Here is a 20,416-nt window from a genome sequence, read left to right as displayed (position 1 = left end):
TGGAGCTCCGATGCCTTCTGTTAGCTTGTCAGCAGCACACATATCTCATCTGCCATCCCTGGCTGCTCCACTCTTGCCCTACTATCATAATGCCTACATCACCTCCTTCTTTTCTGATTTATACCCCTCCATTATTTGTTTCTAGAGGAGGCACACACTGGGGTATTTGTCAGATTCTATACCCTCAAAGCAGCACTTACGATGGCCTGCTCTCAGCTGTCATGTTTCCAGGGACTGAGACTGTGTCTATGACAGCAATTATGTTGCAGCTGGATAACATGAAATCCTACACTGTAAAAGTAGATAATTCCGTTTTTTCTCAGGGCTGGGAAGCTGGGTTAGGCTTTCATCCAGCTCAGGAAAAGATTCCAAGTCTGCTGGACAGAGTTCTGTGTTTACAGAAATCTGCATGATGCTTTCTCATCACCAACACAGATCACTGAGAGCCTGGAAAGTATGTTTAGTGTATTAATAAAACTTTATTTGAAAAGGACTATATAACCAAAGCCTTTTTCCTTTTGGAGAAAAATAAAATCTAGAGACCTTAAGCTTTGATTTAGAATGACACCTAGGAATAGGAGGGAAAGTGCTGAAAATTTAGCATGCTTCTCTAATTAAAGCAGATGATAGTTATTACAAAAACAAGAGAAAACAAAGCAGGGCAAAGGCATGGCAAAGAAATACCAAAGAGTTTTACTTTCTGCAGTCAAATAAAGTCCACAGCTTCTGAGTACTGAGATTCTGGTATTAAGTATACAAAACAAAAACTCTCCCCCATCAGAGAATCTAAGGAAGAAAAGCACAGAGAGACAACTAGTCTTTCCCTGGCCACCTGATCACTGGGGCTGTGGGGCTTGTGTATTCCAGGTTGAAAAGGATCATCTGTTAGAGCTCACATCTTGACTCAGTGCTCCCTGAGGCCTCAATCCCTGGCAGGGTCCCCACACTGCAGCCAGCAATTTCTTCAACCCCAAATTAGCACCTGCATTTCCTTCCCCAAAACCTCAGGATCCACACAGCTTTTGTTTCCTTTAATAGTAATCACCACCCACAACTTGGATTCTGCTCTTCCTAGGCCTAAAATGGAGACAACATGTTCTGAGAATAGAACATAATATGTGAAATCATGATTCCCGGGCAATTCAGAATGTAATCCCAGCAGCAAGAGACAAAAGAATACTGTTCTAAATCTTCAAAGGGTTTCTATAACTCTGAAGCTTTTCTTTTCTTTCTTTATTCTTTGGAATCACGATACCATGTGTTCGCACGTCAGCTGCAGTTCATAAAACGTTTGCCCGTGGATGTCCGGCTAGACTCTCACAAGCCCTCTGCCCTCCAGCCCCGGGATTAGCACACGCAGGCTCCCTAGCCTCGCGCTGGGCCCCAGTGCATTCCCGGCTCTCTGGCTCCCTCAAGTGGCCACAGGTCTCACAGTGCCTTCTGAGTAATAACCAGCAGACACCTCTGGGACGTGGGTCTGGACCAGGTAAAACTGGCACCAACCTGAGGAGTGATCGCCAGCTCCTGTTTCTCATGTTCACCAAAATCTGTGGAAATCAAGGAGGGGATGGATACTTGCTGTCAGGGATAGCAAAATTCAAGAGAAACAAGACTTGTCGAGTAGCTAGTGTTTCTCCTGCTGCTGCTGCTAAGTCGCTTCAGTGGTGTCCGACTCTGTGCGACCCCATAGACAGCAGCCCACGAGGCTCCTCTGTCCCTGGGATTCTCCAGGCAAGAGTACTGCAGTGGGTTGCCATTTCCTTCTCCTAGTAAGGGGTAAAATTCATCTCTGTCTGGTTCACGGGGATACAGGAACAAGATAAGGCCAGGATTGCCACAACTATTGCTGTCTTAAAGAGCTTACTATCTACAACACACCAAGCTACTCCTTTTATTCCTAACACCAGCCCACAGCTCTCAGAAGCAATGACACAGCCGGTTGCTTCCTGTTCTGTCTTCCAAGAGGCACTTTCCTGTTCTGGTTCCCATGACATGGTCGTCCTGGTTTTCCTCATTCTTTGGCCATTCTCACAGTCTCCTTTGCTCCTCTCATGCCCTCCATCTAAATGCTGAGGTGTTTCAGAGCCTGGTTCTGGGTACTCTTCTCTGCTCTATGAGTGATTCTTCCTCTAGGTGACCTGACCCAGTCCCAGGGCTTCAAGTGGCACTTACATGCCGATGTCCCCACCCCTGGTCCTGACTTCTCCCTGAGCTCCAGGCTCATCCAGGAAATCAGACAGCTATTCTCAAACCTAATGCTGCTGCTGCTGCTAAGTCGCTTCAGTCGTGTCCGACTCTGTGCAACCCCATAGACGGCAGCCCACCAGGCTCTCCCGTCCCTGGGATTCTCCAGGCAAGAACACTGGAGTGGGTTGCCATTTCCTTCTCCAATGCATGAATAGTCCTACAAAATTCTTTATTTTCCTATATATTGATTCTTTTCAATAAATGGCATGACCATCCACCCAGCTGCTCAAGCCTTGAATTCATCAGCCATCCTGAACCTTCTCCTTTCTTCTCTTCCACATCCAATGAATTAGTGTCCTGTCAGTTCCACCTCCAAACACATCCTGAGTCTGTCTTGTTACCTCTGTCTCCACTGTTTCCACCCTAATTCAGGTTGCAACTGCTGGTTACTACAACAGCCAACTAACTGGTCTTACTTTTGATCTTTGCCCTGCACTACAACCTATGCCCCACATAGGCACTGGAACAACCTTTGAAACAAATAAACCAGATAACATCTCCCTGCTATCCCTTCTTTCAGTTATTTTCTATTGCAGCACTCTGGTTATTTCCTTCACTGCTTTCCCCTGCCTTTTCGTTTACTGTATACTTGTTCATTATCTGTCTTCTTTTACTGGCATAAAAGCTTCTCGAGGACAAGCCTTGTCAGTCTTGTCTCTTTCCCTAAGACAATGGAAAACAATGAATGACAAGTATAACAGGCAGATACCAGCATGATGATAGTGTCTGATTTTATAGGTAAGGAATCAGAGAAGTCCCAAGGTCACACAGCTAGAAGTGGCAGAGTTGGGACTCAAACTCAGGTCTAACTGACTCCAGAGTTTAAATTCCCAAAGCAGAGGTAAGGAAGGAAGGGAGGCCCAAGCGATTTTTGCCCTATAGATCTCAGACTGGGGGATGTCCTTGTGGAGGGTTCGCAGTGTTTACTATAAACCCTAACACACTAAACATATCATCAGGGTTTGTACGGTTCTTCTCTTCATAAGCAATCCCTGTGCATTCAAGCAGCTAAGTTTTGAACTTCCTAAGGGCAGGGAAACAGTCAGGAAGTGGACTGAGGCTGAGCTAACATCTAGGACAGTTATTCCCCATCATCCAGAGATCACTCAGGTTTCTCACTGAACACACACTAGTGACCGGGCTACATACTGACTGGGGTCCTAATCATCTGGACTGCCCACCCCCTGCAGTGCTACGCGTTCTGAGATGTGCTAACCCTGATTTTCAAAGTTTAGACAAAACTGTGCCTTGATGAGCAAGTTCTCATTCTGGGTCTATAAGGTGAAGGAAGGAAAAGGCAGCAGGGCAGGGGCTGGTCACCATGAATGTGGCCAAGTCTGGAAGTACTGGAGCCTCTGATGGAAGAGACTAGTGAGAGAGCCCTCTGACCTTTCCGAGATGACCATGAGGGCAAGACTTGGGGCATGGTCAAGTCTTATTTGGGGTTCCCCTCAGCTGGCTGTGCAAGACAGGAGAGAATGTCATCTCTTCCAATCTGTATGATTTCCCTCATTTCCAAGTATTGACCTTGATAAGAAGCCCCCAGAGCTCTGATCAGTATTCATTAGGTAACCCTGAGGAATAGGAATACAGGTTTGTTTTTTTTCCTGATTAATTATATCATGGGTTATGGTATTCCAATGGAGGAGAATTTTTTTCTTTGTTTAAACTAAAACTCTAAGATAATGTAACTATCACTGACTTAAAAGCTGACAGGGATAATTATTATTATTTTTGACATATACATATATTATCTTTTTAACTACCAGAGGAAGCTAAATACAGTTAGAGGATACCATATTAGAAGCAATATTTTCATTTGACAAATAATGTGTTTGTCTTCATAATACTTGCCTTTATCTTGCCCTCTTCCATTGAAATGACCTGTGCTCGTAACCAAGCATCCTCTTCAGCATTTACAGCCAGCAGCTGGCCAATCTGCACAGTCTGGACTGGGGTGACCTTAGAATTCTTACTGTAGTACTCCTTCATCTCATCTTCCATTAATTCTTGAGCAGCAGAGTAGTCTTTGCCCACGTACCTGAATTAAAGGAAAAGAACACAGATAAAGCAAACTGGAAGAAGGAAAGCTACAGGAATTCACTAATATTACTCTGTTTTTCTACTGTTATCTTTGGGGCCAGGCTCAGATTTGCTTACATCAACAGGGAGGAGAATGTGGATTTAGTAAACATTTATATCTTGAAAAAGGAGAATGCAATACTGCGGCTCATAAAACAAGACCAAAGTCCAACACATCACAAAGCAGAGCAAATGTTCAACAACAACACAGTGACCTCGTGGATGTAACAGTGAACAGTCAAGGAGTTTTAGAGGAGGTCTAGGCTGAGAGAAGACTCAAGGTAAGGGAAGAGAGAAAGTAGAAAGGAAGACACCAGAGGAGGCCAGATGAGTAGGAATCAACCTGAGATTCTGACTCGGGCTGCTGGAGATCTGTGTGGATTACTTAGAAGAGAATCTAGTTAATAGTTCTGCCTTAACTAAGGTGCATATGGACCTCAAGCTCTGAAAAACCAATGAAACTTAACTTCTCCAAGAGAAAAACAAACCCTAGAAAATAAACAAAATCATGTGACAACCCCTCCCTCCAACTTACTAACAAATCACAACAAAATGCTGAGTTCTGATACCCTTAAAGAGATGACATGTTTTAAATAAATGTCTCTTTAAATTGTACGCTTGCTAAAGAAAAATTTTTTTCAGGATACTCTTCTACCTCCTTCTATAATTTTCCGCTGTTGACAACTGCAATCACCTTGTTCCAGTTCACTATTTTCCTTTCTGCCATAAATAGGCTGTTGTTTCCTTGGCTTTAAGTCCTCAGAGACAATTCCAACAAAGGCCTCCTTCCAGAATGGAAAACCTGGCAAATCAAGTGTGGCTCCTATAACAGGAGCTATCTCAGCCATGGGATGAAGCCTTTTGAGTCTTAAGCTATGCTGTACCAGCACTAGAGTCACCTGGCCAGGGAGACGGGGGATATGCCACAAGAACAGGGCTTTCTGAACTGTTCCAGCTTCTACTTGGGGCCCAAACAGTCCTACTAGAGCTTTAACAAACTATTCCTTTAGGAGTGTCTTCCTATATTCTTGGTAACTACTAGCAGGGCAGAAAACACCAGAGTCAACCTATTTGTTACTAGCAGAAAAGAAGCTTTTAAAAGCCCCACACAGAATGGGAATAATGCCTCTTTTGAAGGCAAAGGCTGTTTTAAACCCATATATGACATGCGTATTATTCACTCCACACTCTATCATTTGTTTATTGAGCTCTACAAATATTAAGGTACTGGCTGCACTCTTGGCTCTGGGGTCTCCTAGGACATCTTCATCTCTGCCTGAGTGCCCAATTCCTGGGACTTGGAGTCTCATGGGGACTCCTGGTAGCAATGGAGTCCTGGATGCTCCACTGGCAGAGGCCTAGGCTCCAGCGGTAGTTTGGTAGTTTGCCTAGCATGGGATCCTGCCAGGAAGGAGGAAGGTGGTGAGAAGCAGCATGGGCTCCACAGGCAGCTTTTGCTCTCTGCAGCCACCAGCAGAGAATGATGCTAGGTACATGCCTTGGGCGGGGTAGGGAGGTAATGTTACAGCTGGTTTAATAGTGGGTGGTGGCAAGAATGAGGTCATTACCCCAGATTACGTAGGCCAACTTAGGTGGGCCACAAATATAGGTTATACAAAGTTAATTTCTGAGCTTGGTGACAACAGATTCCCATACTTGACCTAAGGGTCCCGCCACAGCACCTCTGTGTAACTTTGAGAGTTATAAGCCTACCAGTTTCCAGAGTCTATTACCTGCCTGGGCAAAGCTATGGGTACAGAAGAAGGCTCAGCCTGCTGGATCTGCTAAGTCTTCAGGGTAGCTGGGGGATACCAATAACCGAGGGTAGATATCACCTACCATGCTTGCTGGTTGCCTGCCACCCTGCTGAACACACAGAATGCTGACACTGGGATTCTAATTCATACTGAAAAAGCAGATTCAGGTAACCAGAGGACCCTGGACCTAATCATCCTGGAATAGACTGGAACCCTCCTACTGAAGTCTTGGAACTGATCCAGATTCCTGCCAACTCTTGGGAAGAATGTAAGAAATCACATGACTGATCCAGTCCAGAGCTGGGTGACTGGTCTCTGAAAGTAGCCCCAATGACTATTGGTAACACAAACCCAAGGATCCTTCCAAGGAAGCAGATTTAGACTTTTTCCTTTATAATGTTACATGGTAAATGTTAGCAATATGCTCCTCAACATCCTTCCTTTACCTCAATTTATCACTGACCCACAGTGGGAAGCCAAACCCTCAGCAAGCTCTTTCTATCCTCAGGCCATACTTCACCTTTCAAATAAAAGCTCCATACATTTACCACCCCTATATAAAACAGACCTCAACAAAGCTTCAGCATGTTTGAGTTTTAACATTCAAAGATACTTGATTCTCACTTCTTTATCAGCCTTTGTTTGTTCAGATAGAAGAGCTTTAATAGTTTTGCTGCAATATTTTATTAAAGAACTTGGCCACAATTCTTTGTGGCCTTTCTTTGGGTCTTCCCAGCTCAGCTATGACCCTGAGGAGGAGTGAGAGCCCACACCATAAGGGACATTTTGGTTGAAGGAGCCTGGACCCTGTTCTGCTTCAGCCTTTGCCCAGTCTGTCTATCCACAGCCACACCTTGGGCTGTTCCTTCTGGAGATCCAGCTCTACTGGTTCCTATTGTTTATCCCAAGTCAGAAAGGGAAAATTACTGTCTTTCATTTCCTATATAGTATACATTTTCTCCGAAAGTCCACATCAAGTGCCTGGAGCTGGACTGTTTTTTTTATAATTTCAGTAATCATTAGCCACTTAGGCAATAATTCCTTCTCCAAAGCAATGATATCAAAAGGCTCAAGGAACATAGAGAATGATCTCTGTTCATTTCCAAGGTAAATCATTCAATATCACAGTATTCCAAGTCTATGCCCCAATCAGTAATGCTGAAGAAGTTGAACAGTTCTATGAAGACCTACAAGACCTGCTAGAACTAACACCAAAAAAAGATGTCCTTTTCATGATAGAGGACTAGAATGCAAAAGTAGGAGGTCAAGAGTCACCTGGAGTAACAAGCAAACTTGGCCTTGGAGAACAAAATGAAGCAGGGCAAAGGCTAACAGCATTTTTCTAAGAGAACGCACTGGTCATAGCACACAACCTCTTCCAACAACACAGGAGACAATTCTACACATGGACATCACCACATGGTCAATACCAAAATCAGACTGATTATATTCTTTGCAGCTGGATTGAGAAGCTCTGTACAGTCATAAAAAACAAGACCAGAATCTGACTGTGGCTCAGATCATAAACTCCTTATTGCAAAATTCAGACTTAAATTGAACAAAGTAGGGAAAACCACTAGACCATTCAGGTACGACTTAAATCAAATCTCTTATGATTATACAGTGGAAGTGACAAATAGATTCAAGGGATTAGATCTAACAGATATAATGCCTAAAGAGCCAGGGACTGAGATTCATAACATTATAGAGGAGGCGGTGATCAAAACCATCCCCAAGAAGAAGAAATGCAAAAAGGCAAAATGGTTGCCTGAGGAGGCCTTGCAAATAGCAGAGAAAAGAAGAGAAGAAAAAGGCAAAGTAGAAGAGATATATCCATCTGAATGCAGAGTTCCAAAGAACAGCAAGGAAAGATAAGAAAGCCTCCCTAGGTGATCAATGCAAAGAAATAGAGGAAAACAATAGAATGGTAAAGCTTAGAGATCTTTCAAGAAAATTAGAGATACCAAGGGAACATTTCAAGCAAAGATGGGCACAATAAAGGACAGAAATGGTATGGATTTAAAATAAGCAGAAGATATTAAAAAGAGGTGGCAAGAATACCCAGAAGGACTATACAAAAAAGATCTTCATGACCTAGATAACCACGATGGTGTGATCACTCACCTAGAGCCAGACATCCTTGAGTGCAAAGTCAACTGGGCCTTAGGAAGCATCACTACGAACAAAGTTAGTGGAGGTGATGGAATTCCAGCTAAGCTATTTCAAATCCTAAAAGAGGACACTGTGAAAGTGTTCCACTCGATATGCCAGCAAATTTGGAAAACTCAACAGTGGCCATAGGACTGGAAAAGGTCAGTTTTCATCCCAATCCCAAAGAAAGGCAATGCCAAAAAACATCCAAACTACTGCACAATTGCACTCGTCTCAAACACAAGCAAAGTAATGCTCAAAATTCTCCAAGCTAGGTTTCAACAGTACACGAACCGTGAACTTCCAGATGCTCAAGCTGGATTTAGAAAAGGTAGAGGAACCAGAGATCAAATTGCCAACATCCACTGGATCACAGAAAAAAGCAGATTTCCAGAAGAACATCCATTTCTGCTTCATTGACTACACTAAAGCCTTTGACTGTGTAGATCACAACAAACTGTGGAAAATTGTTAAAGAGATTAGAATACCAGACCACCTCACCTGCCTCCTGAGAAAATTGTATGCAGGTCAAGAAGCAACAGTTAGAATCAGACATGGAACAATGGACTGTTCCAAATTGGGAATGGAGTACATCAAAGCTGTATGCTGTCACCTTGCTTATTTAACTTATATGCAGAGTACATCATGCGAAATGCTGGGCTGGATAAAAAAGTGAAAGTCGCTCAGTCATGTCCGACTCTTTGCAACCCCATGGACTACACAGTCTGTGGAATTCTCCAGGCCAGAATACTGGAGTGGGTAGCCTTTCCCTTCTCCAACAGATCTTCCCAACCCAGGGATCAAACCAGGATCTCTCCTGCATTGCAGGCAGATTCTTTACCAACTGAGCTATGAACATAAGTTGAAATCAAGATTGCAGGGAGAAATATCGATAACCTCAGATACGCAGGTGACACTATCCTTATGGCACAAAGCGAAAAGGAACTGAAGAGCCTCTTGATGAAAGTGAAAGAAGAGAGTGAAAAAGCTGGCTTAAAACTCAACATTCAAAAAGGAAGATCATGGCATCCAGACCCATCCCTTCATGGCAAATAGATGGAGAAACAATGGAAACAGTGACAGACTTTATCTTCTTGGACTCCAAAATCACTGCAGATGGTGACTGAAGCCATGAAATCAAAAGACGCTTGGCCCCTTGGAAGAAAAGTTATAACCAACCTAGACAGCATATTAAAAAGCAGAGACATTACTTTGCCAACAAAGGTCCATCTAGTCAAAGCTATGATTTTTCCAGTAGTCATGTATGGACTTGAGAGTTGGACTATAAAGAAAGCTGAGCACTGAAGAATTGATGCTTTTGAACTGTGGTGTTGGAGAAGACTCTTGAGAGTCCCTTGGATAGCAAGGGGATCCAACCAGTCCATCCTAAAGGAGATCAGTCCTGAATACTCATTGGAAGGACTGATGCTGAAACTGAAACTCCAATACTTTGGCCACCTGATGTGAAGAACTGACTCATTGGAAAAGACCCTGATGCTGGGAAAGATTGAAGGTGGGAGGAGAAGGATGAGACGGTTGGTTCATATTTTTCACCGACTCAATGGATATGAGTTTGAGCAAGCTCTGGAGTTGGTGATGGACAGGGAACCCTGGCGTGCTGCATTCCATGGGGTTGCAAGGAGTCAGATACAACTGAGCAACTGAACTGAACTGAGTCTACATTTTCTCCAAAGTCCACATCAAGTACTTGGAACTGGACTGTTTATGATTTCAATAATCATTAGCCACTTAAGCAATAATTCCTTCTCCCAGGCAATACAAAAGGCTCAAGAAACCAGAGGGCTAATCTGATATTACACTAGGAAGGTGGTGATTGGCTATTCTGACTTTTCATAAATGCTACATAATTCCAGATTAAACAGTATTTCCTACATAGTGGGTGGTTGCTTTTACTATGGATAGGTATTGCTTTTGACATATTAATATATAGTTACTGTTAAGCTTTTGACATAGATTTTTTTTTCAAGTTCAGACCATATCATCATTCCAATTTTTAAAACTGTTAGAAATCCTTTCTTCCAAAATAGTTATTTTGAACATTTAACAAATACTAAGAATCATTATAACTATTTATAACTAAAATATATTATTTTTCCTCAACCAGCACCCATGTGAAGAAAAGCCAAGTAGCAAGAGTAGTGACAGTGAAAGTGTTAGCTGCTCAGCCGTGTCTGCCTCTTTGCAACCCCATGAACTGTAGCCTGCCAGGCTCCTCTGTCCATGGAATTCTCCAAAGCAAGAATACTGGAGTGAGTTGCTATTTCCTTCTCCTGGAGATCTTTACCAGGATTCTAAAGAATTAGAAAATAAACTTGCCTGATAACCACTTCATTTGTGTTGCTCAGTTCAACCACCAAGACTGATGGTGATGTCTCAGTTGGAATGATTAACGGAGGAATTGTCACAGTCTCCATAAAGGTGTCCGTACTTTCAGCAATGTTTTCTTCTATCTGCAAATATTCTTGTTCAACCGTAGACTTGATATCATAATTGCCATGTGCTTGCTCTGCATCCTTTAGGATTTTGTCAGCGGGCGATGGAAGTTTAGCATAGAGAATGGCCTTCTGGGGATTTCCAGAAATGTAGTCTACGGTGCATACGTCAGAAAGCAAGTCAAGATTTTTTAAGGCATCCTCGGGTAATTTCACTTTGTACATGTCCTCAAATGTTTTCGGGAGTGCACTGGCCCAAAGACCACTTGAGTATTTCACCAACAGCTCTGCAACTTTCTCTTTAAAGTCTCCTGGCATAACTGCTGGACACCCTTTGAGTGGTGGTATTTGTTTTGGAGCAGGTAGTGGGGATGGAGGCACTTTTTCAGCGTTCAGTTCACCTCTCAAAAGCTGCTTTCTCTTAGCTGGATAAAGAAGTAAATCCTGACCACCACTGCAAGGTTTTTCCACCTGAAATTTTTAAATAAAGCAAATTACAGATATTTTAATGGCTATAAACAATGTGAAAACACATGAATGCATTTTAACTTTGAGAAAAACACTTTTCAAATTAATGAAGAGAACACAAAAGTGTACATTTTACTCTTCTCAATCACTGCCTTTACTTGTGAACATGATTGTCCACCGCATTTCAGAAAGAGGCAAGGAAATTAAATAATATGGATCTCCCTGTGAAGCACCTGACTTCCAACAACCCTAGGAAACCACAGGTGCTTCTGCCTTGTACACCACATCTCACCTCATTCCCTCTGACAAATCCAAAGCAACAGCTTAGAAAATTGACAGAATATGAGGAGGAATGAAACCATGGAAAGATATCAGGACTGTCAGGAATAAACCACTGGGAAGAAAGCTGGAAATATTCAGGCAAAAATGAAGTGCTAGCTCTCTCCTTCCTGCAATATCCTGGGAAAACCCTCAGCTTTTTATTTTGTAGAAAAAGGTCACTCTAGAGGTAAGGAATACTTTTTCCAACCACCACACTAGAAAGAACTAAAAGTATTGCCCCTCTAATGAACAAGACTTAAAAATGCCCAGCATTTGTATCTAATATTCTTTTTGCAACATTCCAGAGAGGCATGGCATGATGGCATCTCCTAATGTAAGAGAAGGAGGAGAAGAAAAACACGCATGGTACCATTTCCCCAAGTTCTAAGCCTGTCTACTTCTAGACCAGGGGTCACACACTATAGGCTACAGCCCAATGCATCAAGCCACCTGTTCTTGCCTAGTCTGTGACCTAAGAATGACTTTTCTACTTTTTTAAAGGTGTTTCTTTTATTTATTTATTTATTTTGGCCTCACTGTATGGCATGTGGGATCTTAGTTCCCCAACCAGGGATCGAACCCACACCCCCTGCAGTGGAAGCACAGAGTCGTAACCACTGGACTGCTAGGGAAGTCCCTCCATTTTTAAATTGCTGGAAAAAATGAAAAGAATTACTTTGTGACATGAAAGTGAAATTCAGTGTACATCAACAAAGTTTTATTGGCACCCAGCCAGGCTCTATGTAGTGCACATGGCTGCTCTTGCACTCCAATGGCAGAGTCAAATAGTTGTGCCAGACTGTGGGTGACAGTCACATAGCTCATGGCCTGCAAAACCTAAAATACTTACGACTTGGTCCTTAACAGAAAGTTTCTCAACTTCTGATTACACAGAAATTAGTATGCACAGCCCTTTGAAAATTTTCTATTTTGTCAGATCCTATTTACCTATTCCTTAGCTGAAATTTAAGCCCTTAGGAGGCTACCCAGACCACTAAGGTGATAATGGAAGCTTATGAGAAATACCCTCTTCTCCCAAAAGAACAGACTATTAAAGTATGCTGGGTAGGTAGCTTGTCAGTAAATAACATTGACTTCATTTACTAATTTTCTATATAATACTTAGGAAGAGAGACCATAAATACAGTTTGCCCCTGAATAACACAGGTTTGAACTTCACAGGTCCACTTACATGCAGATTTCTTTCACTAAATATGCATTAGAGTACTACACAATCCATAGCAATCGTGTAGATCTAGCACAGCCAAAGATAAATAAATAAAATAAATTTAAATGCATTCGATGGTGTGTGAATGGCATCTCCACTGTGAAAATTCAGGGGCAAACGCTGCCTAATACATGTGGCAAGTGTGGATATGGAGGGATGTAAGGCTATACAAGGGTTTTCAACTGTACATAAGGTTGGTGCCCCTAACCCCCATGTTGTTCAAGGGTCAATTGTATGTATGCATAAAGAAGGTATCTTCTTATTACCAGAGAAGAGTTTTAGTAAGTCAAAAGACATAAGTCAATTTAATATTAAATTAGATTCCTTTTAATCTTGCTATATTCTAGATAACACCTAAGAGGAGATCTTAAGAATGCTAATATACATGTAAAATGTTAGGTTTTCCTCCTCATTCTTCTGCCCATGTGTGCTTAAGATGTGGGAAAGGTACATGCCTGACAAACTTGAAACATCAACGAAAGCAGAAGTAATACAGTCTGTGTTCAGCATCTGTAGGCATTCCCTGTCATCACTGGTGGACTCCTGCTGACACTATGAGACACTCTAGATGGTACTCTAGACACTCTAGATGTGTCCCTAATGTTAAGGCCAGAAACACAAATATCTGGGACACTCCTCATCTTGCTCTCAATGGTTAGCCCACCTCTCTAGAGACTCATGTTTTAACATATGGTACCTTAAAATGCCAATCTTCATTGTGCTTTAAGACACTTAAGATACATGAACACAGATCGGGTATCCAGAGAAAGTTTGAAAAACATACTTTTTGAGAAAAGGCAAAAAATAAACCAGAATTCTATTTTTATATGAGTTATTCACTTATCATGCAGAATCCCAGTTTGTATAATTTTAGAGTTAGACATGGCAATCCTCCATTATCCAAGTCACTTGAGCCTTCTGGGTCCATCTTAAAACCCTTCTCCAGTCTTCACCTAGCAGCATCTTCTCAACTCTCTGCAACAACTTCACTAAAGTGGATCAGTTCAGTTCAGCCACTTAGTCGTGTCTGACTCTTTGGGACCCCATGGAATGCAGCATGCCAGGCCTCCCTGTCCATCACCAACTCCCAGAGTTTACTCAAACTCGTGTCCATTGAGTCGGTGATGCCATCCAACCACCTCATCCTCTGTCATCCCCTTCTCCTTGTGCCTTCAATCTTTCCCAGCATCAGGGTTTTTTCAAATGAGTCAGTTCTTCGCATCAGGTGGCCAAAGTATTGGAGTTTCAGCTTCAACATGAGTCCTTACAGTGAGTATTCAGGACTGATCTCCTTTAGGATGGACTGGTTGGATCTCCTTGCAGTGACAGACTTTATTTTCTTGGACTCCAAAATCACTGCAGATGGTAACTGAAGCCATGAAATCAAAAGACACTTGCTCCTTGGAAGAAAAGTTATGACCAACCTAGACAGCTTATTAAAAATAGAAGCATTACTTTGCCAACAAAGGTCCGTCTAGTCAAGGCTATGGTTTTTCCTGTGGTCATGTATGGATGTGACAGTTGGACTGTGAAGAAGGCTGAGTACTGAAGAATTGATGCTTTTGAACTGTGGTGTTGGAGAAGACTCTTGAGAGTCCTTGGACTGCAAGGAGATCCAACCAGTCCATTCTGAAGGAGATCAGTCCTGGGATTTCTTTGGAAGGAATGATGCTAAAGCTGAAACTCCAGTACTTTGGCCACCTCATGCGAAGAGCTGACTCATTAGAAAAGACTCTGATGCTGGGAGGGATTGGGGGCAGGAGGAGAAGGGGACAACAGAGGATGAGATGGCTGGATGGCATCACTGACTCAATGGACGTGAGTCTGGATGAACTCTGGGAGTTGGTGATGGACAGGGAGGCCTGGAGTGCTGCGATTCATGGGGTCGCACAGTCAGACACGACTGAGCGACTGAACTGAACTGATGGGACTGGATGCCATGATCTTCATTTTCTGAATGTTGAGTTTTAAGCCAGCTTTTTCACTCTTCTCTTTCACTTCCATTAAGAGGCTCTACAATTCCTCTTTGCTTTCTGCCATAAGGGTGGTGTCATCTGCGTATCTGAGGTTATTGATATTTCTCCCAGCAATCTTGATTCCAGCTTGTGCTTCATCCAGTCCAGCATTTCTCATGACGTATTCTGCATATAAGTTAAATAAGCAGGGTGACATATACAGCCTTGACGTACTCCTTTCCTGATTTGGAACCAGTCTGTTGTTCCATGTCCAGTTCTAACTGTTGCTTCTTGATCTGCATACAGATTTCCCAGGAGGCAGGTCAGGTGGTCTGGTATTCTCTTGAAGAATTTTCCACAGTTTGTTGTGATCCACACAGTCAAAGGCTTTGATGTAGTCAATAAAGCAGAAGTAGATATTTTTCTGGAACTCTCTCGCCAGATGGAGAGGCTAATTTCAGTGGAATATAGCCCATCTTACATTTCTAAAATAACTCTCACTAGCCCCATGACCAACTGTTGATATAGCTTCTTCTGATCCAAATGAGGATAATAGGTCTTTAGCTTTATGATCCTTTTGTTTCCAATGAGTTAACTGGGAATATGAGTTACTTCAATGTTTGTTTACTAGCCTTCCTCACTCTTGGTCCCAAAGCTTCCATTCCCATCTGTGCTCCAGATGTAATCAGAACCAATTACCTAACAATGTACTTTGTCAAAGCTCTAAGCATGACCTCTAAACATGACCAATACACTGAGTTCTTCCAACTAGGGCTTACTGTCTTAACAGAAGTTATGAATATTTGGTCCACTTGATGTGAATTTGTTCAGGGCAAGAGGAGAAGTCACATTTTTCTGGTCTTTATTCAAGACTAATGTTTAAAAATCACCTTTAAGTAGGAAGCTTCCAGGGCTCCATCTGGAGCATTTATATTAAGCTTTGCCAGTCAGCCCATCAAAGAGATTTTTGACCAATAAGCCTGAGTTTATCCAAAATACAAATAGCCAAAGAATCATCTAATCTAGAAGGTATACTTGTTTCCTCAGCAGTTTTATTTTCATTGTTTAAGGTAGATACTCTATCCCACCACTGCCAATCCCCAAAATGACTAGTTCCTTGAATTGCAGGCACTTTCCAGTTCTTACTGACTTCTTTTTGATCTCTAGAAGGTTGGTTATATGCCTAAATCCACTTTGTTGGCTAGTGACTTGGCCTCCCTAAATTCAAATTAGCATTTACTAAGGTTAAACATAGGCCTGACTTTAGGAACTGAACCTGACACTTAACTGGAGTTGATTCAGAGGTCCTTCAACACGTTAGACAAATATTCATGGATAATTTAGTGACATGGAAAATATTCCCTGTCCACATACTTCATTAGCCAATCTTTGGGGAATGGCTGAAAGATCACTCAAAGGAAAAAAATCATGAAACTCATATTTTTAAAAATATATGTAATTTAAGACAAATATAATTTTTCCAACTTAAAGTCTTAAATTTTTTATAGAAGTGAAAATTTGTTTTTCTCAGGAATTCCAATGTGATCACCATCTGTCCTCCAAAGCATGTGTCTTTTTTTAATTTGCTAGTCAACTGCCTTAGAAAATACACCTATTACCTGTCCCCAGCCTATGAGAATCTCTCCAAAGGCAAGAAATTGTGGGAATGTGGTTACAGTATGGTGTCCACTCTTCACTGTGCTTGGGTACATCTTACCAGATTTACATGTTCTATTGTAAACAAATAGAATAGCTGTCTTCTGGCCTTCACAAATGACCAAGGTAAGTCAACTGCTACTTGAAACATGGCTGTTATTATTTCCTTAGTGTGATAACCAGCTGCTAAACATTCCCACTGGATCTCTCAAGAGGGTGCTTTTACAACTTCTAGTTCCTTTAGTCTACTTGATTCAGGTACATACCTGAGGAGGGGCTCAAAATGCCTCCTGTTCTAAAGACTCAGGACCATAATCCTGCCATTCTCCTCTACATTTTCTTTGTTTTGGGCCCTACATTCTTTCTTTGGTTTTGGATATCCACTCCAAATATCACGAGTCCCATTACTGGGAACTGACATGATCTCCTCTGGTGATCATTAGAATATTCTAGAATCTAACATGTCTTAAACATTCTGTTTCCACAAGTCCATTGTATTTATTTGATTTCTGTCTCATTTGGAATCACAACTTGAATGAGATACTTCTCTCACATCCCTGAGTTTCTGTAAGTTTGGAGTTGACAGATTAGGTTTGGTAGGTATGAGACCCAAGGATTTAAAACTTCAACTTCTTCAGAAGCTCTGCACATTCAAAACACAAAAGCTTTCATCCTATATGCCTAGAAATTATCTCTTAATACTAAGAAGTCTTCACTTCTTCCTAATTTACCTGTGCTGTAAAGTTCTTGAAGCCAAACTCCTTTGAGTCTATGAAGATTCACCTGCTAACTCTGCAGCATGGGTTGCTAAGGTAAATTTACTGTTTCAAATGGAATTAGAATTTTCTTTGGGATTCTGTAACAGAGTTGGTACTGTTCACTTAAATCAAAGTTTTCAAAGCAGTTGTATGGGTCTTATTCAACCACAGCTTTGTTTCCATTGGGTAGTGGTTTCTTTGTGTTGAAGATTTTAAATTATGTTCTAAATTTCACTTTATATGGGTACCACTCAATACAAACCTGAGACAGTATGATAAATCACTATCCAATAAATACGAAAAAGGAGCTATTTCAAATCCTAAAAGATGATGCTGTTAAAGTGCTGCACTCAATATGCCAGCAAATTTGGAAAACTCAACAGTGGCCACTGGACTGGAAAAGGTCAGTTTTCATTCCAATCCCAAAGAAAGGCAATGCCAAAGAATGTTCTAACTACCACACAACTGCACTCATCTCACAGGCTAGCAAAGTAATGCTCAAAATTCTCCCAATACAATATTGTAAAGTAAGTAACCTCCAATTAAAATAAATAAATTTATATATTAAAAAAAATTCTCCAAGCCAGGCTTCAACAGTGTGTGAACTGAGAACTTCCAGATGTTCAAGCTGGGTTTAGAAAAGGCAGGGGAACCAGAGATCAAATTGCCAACATCCTTTGGATCACAGAAAAAGCAAGAAGTTCCAGAAAAACATCTACTTCTGCTTTACTGACTACGCCAAAGCCTTTGACTGTGTGGATCATCACAAACTGTGGAAAATTCTTAAAGAGACAGGAACACCAGACCAACTTACCTGCCTCCTGAGAAATCTGTATGCACGTCAAGAAGCAACAGTTAGAACTGGACATGGAACAACAGACTGGTTCCAAATAGGGAAAGGAGTACATCAAGGCTGGATATTGTCACCTTGCTTATTATATGCAGAGAACATCATGTGAAATGCCAGGCTGGATGAAGCATAAGCTGGAATCAAGATTTCTGGGAGAAATACTAATAACCTCAGATATGCAGATGACACCACTCTTACGGCAGAAAACGAAGAGGAACTAAACAGCCTCTTGATGAAAGTGAAAGAGGAGAGTGAAAAAGTTGGCTTAAAACTCAACATTCAGAAAACTAAGATCATGGCATCAAGTCCCACCACTTCATGGCAAATAGATGGAGAAAAAATGGAAACAGTGACATACTTTTTTTGGGTGGGAGGCGAGGCTCCAAAATCACTGCAGATGGTGACTGAAGCCATGAAATCAAAAGGCACTTACTTGCTCCTTGGAAGAAAAGCTGTGACCAACCCAGACAGCATACTAAAAAGCAGAGACATTACTTTGCCAACAAAGGTCCATCTAGTCAAAGCTATGGTTTTTCCAGTAGTCATGTATGGATATGAGAGTTGGACTATAAACAAAGCTGAGTGCCGAAGAATTGATGCTTTTGAACTGTGGTGTTGGAGAAGACTCTTGAGAGTCCCTTGAACTGCAAGGAGATCAAACCAGTCAATTCTAAAGGAAATCAGTCCTGAATACTCATTGGAAGGACTGATGCTGAAGCTGAAACTCCAATACTTTGGCCATCTGATGCGAAGAACTGACTCATTGGAAGAGACCCTGATTCTGGGAAAGATTGAAGGCAGGAGGAGAAGGGGATGACAGAGGATGAGATGGTTGGATGGCATCACCGACTCAATGGTTATGAGTTTGAGCAAGCTCCGGGAGTTGGTGATGGACAGGGAAGCCCGGTGTGCTGCATTCCATGGGGTCGCAAAGAGTCAGACATGACTGAGCGACTGAACTCAACTGATGATAAATCACATTCACCTGGAGACCTGCCTTCCAGCATCCCAAGTATTAGCAATGGCTTGTAATTCAAAAGCAAACCAATTAAAAAATTCAATTTCAGCAGGGAGTAAAGACCCCTGGGTATCTAGCAATAACTAAAACATCAAAGAGTCCTTGACAAGAAGCCTGCACCTACGATTAGCCAGTTCACAGAAAGACAGACTGGTTGATGACCTCCTACAGAGCTCAGGCTTTTTGTGTTAAAGCTGAGAAGTTCTGGAAAGGTTGGTCAATTGAGAAAGAGATGAGGAAATGGTCCCTAGTGAAGAAAAAACTGATAGGTTAAGATCTGAAGCCTCTAAGGGCAGTGGGTGGGGCTTATACTTCACACTGTATAATACACGGAGATGAGTTAATACCCAACTTACCATTCCAGACCACCTACCCCTGTAGAGGCTCTACAGGGGTAGAGCCTACCCCTACCATTCTGCCACCCTCCCCTGTAGAGGCTCCCACTCTGCCCAGGATAGTTCAGAAAATGTTAATTTTTAGTCACTTCTGTTTAAGAAAGTACAGGTGTTTGTGGTATATTCCACAGAGTTAATCAAAGGGAAAGGTAAAAGGTAAAAGACTGCCCTATCTGTTCACAGACCATCTACCCAGAAAAACTCTTTTTCCACCACCTAGGGTGAGTAGTTTTATAGACATTATATATTTCAAGGTCAATAATCTTTCACTCTCACCCCTTTCCTACTAAGGACTTCACACTGATGTTGACTACAATCATTTGTATTTGGATCAATTTCAAGCTGTTTTCCTTTAGCATGGCCCGAGGCTCAGCACTTGTTCACAGGTCTCCCCAGGAAAATATTATCCTGGTTAAATGTGTGCAGATCTTTGGGGGATGATCTTGGGTGGCAGCTCTGGCTTTCACTGTGTATTCTAAGCCAAGCAGGTACTAGATATGCTTCTCATTAACTCTAGGGGGAGCAGGATCTGGAGCAGGAAGCAGGATCCTAAAGGATCCCCCTTCCTTTAGGAAGGGAGAAATTCACTTCATCTAAGAATGTCATTTTCTTTATCCACTGCTCCTAATTTTTCAATTTAAGCTTTGTTCTGTCCTTTTTCTCGTTACCTCTGTTTTCATTGACAGAAGCTCCTTTGTAGTATTTTCTGGTAATGCCTCTGCTTTACCAGTGGGTTTTAACCTGCTTTCATTTAAGCTGGGCACAGAGTTGGATACAACTGAAGCAACTTAGCAGCAGCAGCCCCTGGAAAAAGAACATCTGTCTTTTCCTATATACCTGCTATGTTTCTATACTGTACTGGCAGCTGCTCTTTTATAATAAAGTTTGTGTAATTTAATTCTAACAACTCTAAGAGACGGAAGAACAGTCATATTTTAGAGCAGACTGAGGCCCTGATCTGTACGCTGAAAGTAATACCACTAAGAAATGGTCAAGGCAAAAACCAAACTCCAAAGACCAAACTCTATTGTATTATTGGGCCTATGGGTAGTTTTCTGTTTCAAGTTCTGGAACAGC

General features: G+C 41.9%; 1 protein-coding gene across 6 annotated transcripts in view; it reads right to left on the bottom strand.

The window, feature by feature from the left end:
* TDRD7 (tudor domain containing 7) overlaps nucleotides 1-20,416 on the bottom strand; it is a 102,252-nt gene that overhangs the window by 29,059 nt on the left and 52,777 nt on the right. For all 6 annotated transcript variants that reach the window (XR_015169926.1, XR_015169927.1, XM_086415983.1 and 3 more), the window contains 2 exons: nucleotides 10,575-11,161; nucleotides 4,102-4,288 (listed from right to left, as the gene is read on the bottom strand). Coding sequence is in view for 4 of the 6 variants with exons in the window: in XM_086415983.1 (XP_086272109.1) it covers nucleotides 4,102-4,288; nucleotides 10,575-11,161 (774 nt within the window). In the remaining 2 variants the exon portion in view is untranslated. The remainder of the gene's footprint in view (nucleotides 1-4,101; nucleotides 4,289-10,574; nucleotides 11,162-20,416) is intronic.

The sequence above is a fragment of the Bos grunniens genome, chromosome 8 (assembly GCF_055505025.1).
Source record: "Bos grunniens cultivar Pamir isolate PY7600 chromosome 8, Bosgru_T2T1.0, whole genome shotgun sequence".
Lineage (NCBI taxonomy): Eukaryota > Metazoa > Chordata > Mammalia > Artiodactyla > Bovidae > Bos > Bos grunniens.
Note: the sequence above shows the minus strand (reverse complement) of the source record. Positions and strands in the feature narration are given on the sequence as shown.